Source organism: Eimeria mitis, genomic scaffold (genome assembly GCF_000499745.2).
Source record: "Eimeria mitis Houghton genomic scaffold, Emh_scaff1400, whole genome shotgun sequence".
NCBI lineage: Eukaryota > Apicomplexa > Conoidasida > Eucoccidiorida > Eimeriidae > Eimeria > Eimeria mitis.
This window is the reverse complement of record NW_013569070.1, coordinates 2,603-5,616: the sequence shown is the minus strand read 5'-3', so window position 1 is coordinate 5,616 and position 3,014 is coordinate 2,603. Positions and strand designations below refer to the sequence as shown.

Sequence of the window (3,014 nt, the reverse complement as noted above, 5' to 3'; positions counted from 1 at the left end):
TGCTGCTGCTGCTGCTGCTGCTGCTGCTGTTGCTGTTGCTGCTGCTGCTGCTGCTGCTGCTGCTGCTGTGAGCAGCAAGCTTTCTTTGTTTGTGTGTCTCCTTGTCTTTGCTGCTGTATTTATCTCTCCACCCCCCAGCAGCAAAATCGAGTGTACCCTGGGGGGCCCCCCTGAAGGGCCCCCCTCTGCCTGCTGCTGTTGCTGCGGTTGCTGCTGCTGCTGCTGCTGCTGCTCTTGCTGCTGCTATCTCTCGTGCAGCAAATGCTTCTGGGTTGAGAGGCAGCTGCGGGGGGACGTATAGAGACGGACTGCTGCTGCTGCTGCTGCTGCTGCTGCTGCTGCTGCCTTCGTTGCTGTTCATTCGTACCTTTGTGTCTCTGTTGCCGCTGCTGCTGCTGCTGCTGCTGCTGCTGCTGCTGTTGCTGCTGCTGCTGCTGGTGGCGAAGGAGACAGCAGGAGTGACATCAGCAGCAGCAGGGAGGGGACGTGCTGCTGCAGAAGAGAGACGCTTGTTTGCCTGTCTCCTTATTGCTGCTGTCTCCTCGGAGCTGCAACCCCACCCCACTAACACCCTATCCGTATACACCTCAGCAGCATCGAAGGCAGCAAAGTCAACCACCACCACATCCTGCTGCTGCTCCTCCTGCTGCTGCTGCTGCTGCTGCTGTTGCTGCTGCTGCTGCTGCTGCTGAGGATGGTGATGATGATGGTGCTGGTGCGGGGGTTGTTGCTCCTTTCGTTGCTGCTGCTGCTGCTGTTGCTGCTGCTGCTGCAGTGGTTGCTTCGGCTGCTGCTTCTGCTGCTGCTGTGGTAGCTCTTTCTGCTGCCGCAGCTGTTGCTTCTGCTGCATCTGCTGCTGCTGCTGCTGCTGCTGCTGCTGCTGAGAGGTGTCTCCGAAGTGTGGAGCTGTGGGGTGTATGAGTTGTATCGATGGACTGTCTCCTTTTAGCAGCGGCAGCTGCTGCAGGGTTCTTGATTGTCTCCTGCCTGCTTCTCTTTGCTGCTGCTGCTTCTGCTGCTGCTGCTGTCTCTGTTGCTGCTGATGCTGCTGCTTCTGCTGCTGCATTTGCTGTCTTTGCTGTTGCTGCTGCTGTTGTTGCTGCTGTCTCTGCTGCTGTTGCTGCCTCTGGTGCTGTTGCTGTTGATGCAGCTTTTGCTGCTGCTGCTGCTGCTGCTGATGTCTTTGCTGCTGCTGTTGTTGCTGCTGCTGCTGCTGCTGCTGCTGCTGCAGCTGCTGCTCGCGCTTGTTTGATAGGGGCCTTCGGCGGGATCGTGGGGCGGGATCGGTTCCCGCTGCAGCAGCAAGTTCTGCTGCTATAGCAGCATCTACCTGCTGCTGCACTGCAGCAGCAGCAGCAGCAGAAGCAGCAATAGCCTCCTCATTTAGGATTTCCTTTAGAGTGAGCCGCAGCAGCTCCCGCTCCCTCAGCTCCTGCTCCTGCTGCTGCTGCTGCTGCCGCTGCTGCTGCTGCTGCTGCTGCTGCTGCTGCTGCAGCTTGCGGCTGTGGGGTGTCTCCGTTTGCTGCAGCAGCGGCTCGAGTTTATAACCAATGGCGGAGATAGGAGAAGCGGGGTGTCTCCAAGTGTCTCCTTTTGCCAGCAACGCCCTGTCTCCTCCCCCCTGCTGCAGCAGCAGCATCTGCTCCTTCTCCTGCTGCTGCTGCTGCTGCTGCTGCTGCTGCTGCTGCGGCTGCTGCTGCGGCCGCTGCTGTTGCTGCTGCTGCTGCTGCTGCTGCTGCTGCTGGTGTTTGTCTTCTGTCTGCTGCAGCGCCTGAGCTAGTGCTGCTGCTGTCTGTCTCCATTCTGTCTCCACCCGTATAGTTATTCTTACGGGGGCCCTTGCCTTCAGCAGCAGCACAGCAGCAGCAGCAGCAGAAGCACCAGAGGGGACAGCAGCAGCAATATGATGGTGGCTCAGCAGCAAGTCTCCTGCTGCTATCCATGGAGGCTCTTCTGTCTCCTCCTCATCATCATCATCATCATCATCAGCAGCAGCAGCAGCAGCAGCAGCAGAAGCAGCAGCAGCAGCAGAAGGGAGAGCACCACCAGCAGCAGCAAGAGCAGCAGCAGCAGCGTCTCCCTGTCTCTGTTCTGTCTCCTCCTCCTCTTCCTCTGCAGCAGCCGCAGCAGCAGCAGCAGCAGCAGCAGCAGCAGCAGCAGGAGAAACATGAATTGTTTCTACTATAGGAGACCCCACAGCAACAGCAACAGTTGCTGCTGCTCTTGCTGCTCTAGGCAAAGACAAGGCGGAGACAGGTGTCTCCAGTGCATACTGCTGCGTAGATACAAACAAACTACCAGAAGAGACAGAAGAGGAGACAGAAGAGGAGACAGGAGAGGAGACAGAAGAGACAGAAGGAGAAGAGGAGACAGAAGAAGGAGAAGAGGAGACAGAAGAAAGAGAAGAGGAGACAGAAGAGGAGACAGGAGAAGGAGAAGAGGAGACAGAAGAGGAGACAGATGGAGGGGAGGAGACAGAAGAGGAGACAGAAGGAGAAAGCGAAGGGGAGACAGAAGAAGGGATAGATGGAGGAGAGGAGACAGAAGAAGAGACAGATGGAGAAGAAAGAGAAGAGACAGAAGAAGAGACAGAAGGAGACGAAAAGGAGACAGAAGAAGGAGAGGAGACAGAAGGAGAGGAGACAGGAGAAGAAGAAGAAGAGACAGAAGAAGAAGAGACAGAAGGAGAAGAAGAGACAGAAGAAGAAGAAGAGGGGGAGACAGAAAGAGAAGAAGAGGAGACAGAAGAAGAAACAGAATAAGAAGAAGAGACAGAAGAACCATACACTGATTCGGGGGCCCCCCGGGGGCCCCCGACAACAGCTTCAAGGGGGCCCTCAGGGGCCCCCCTGGGGGGCCCCCTGGGGGGGCCCCTTGGGGGCCCCCTCGGGGGCCCCCTCGGGGGCCCCCCTACGGGGCCCCCAGCTGCTGCTGCATCGATATGATCTTCAGCCTCTATAGAAGAAGGGGGGCCCCCAGGGGGGCCCCTAGGGGCCCCCCTGGGGGGCCCCCTT

The 3,014-nt window shown here is 58.0% G+C and overlaps 2 protein-coding genes across 2 annotated transcripts in view; one reads left to right on the top strand and one right to left on the bottom strand.

Annotated features, from left to right (window-relative positions):
• The window catches only part of EMH_0036170 (subtilase family serine protease, putative), a gene marked incomplete at both ends in the record, with an annotated part of 3,310 nt that extends 1,671 nt beyond the window's left edge, over positions 1-1,639 (bottom strand). The window contains one exon of the mRNA XM_013495061.1: positions 3-1,639. Within this exon, the coding sequence (XP_013350515.1) occupies positions 3-1,639 (1,637 nt within the window). The remainder of the gene's footprint in view (positions 1-2) is intronic.
• Positions 1,640-1,941: 302 nt separating this feature from the next.
• Positions 1,942-2,762, top strand: EMH_0036160 (uncharacterized protein; the record flags this gene model as incomplete). Its single annotated transcript, XM_013495060.1, has 2 exons — positions 1,942-2,074; positions 2,188-2,762. The coding sequence occupies 2 exons, from the start codon at positions 1,942-1,944 to the stop codon at positions 2,760-2,762; spliced, it is 708 nt and encodes a 235-aa protein (XP_013350514.1).
• Positions 2,763-3,014: the final 252 nt, after the last annotated feature.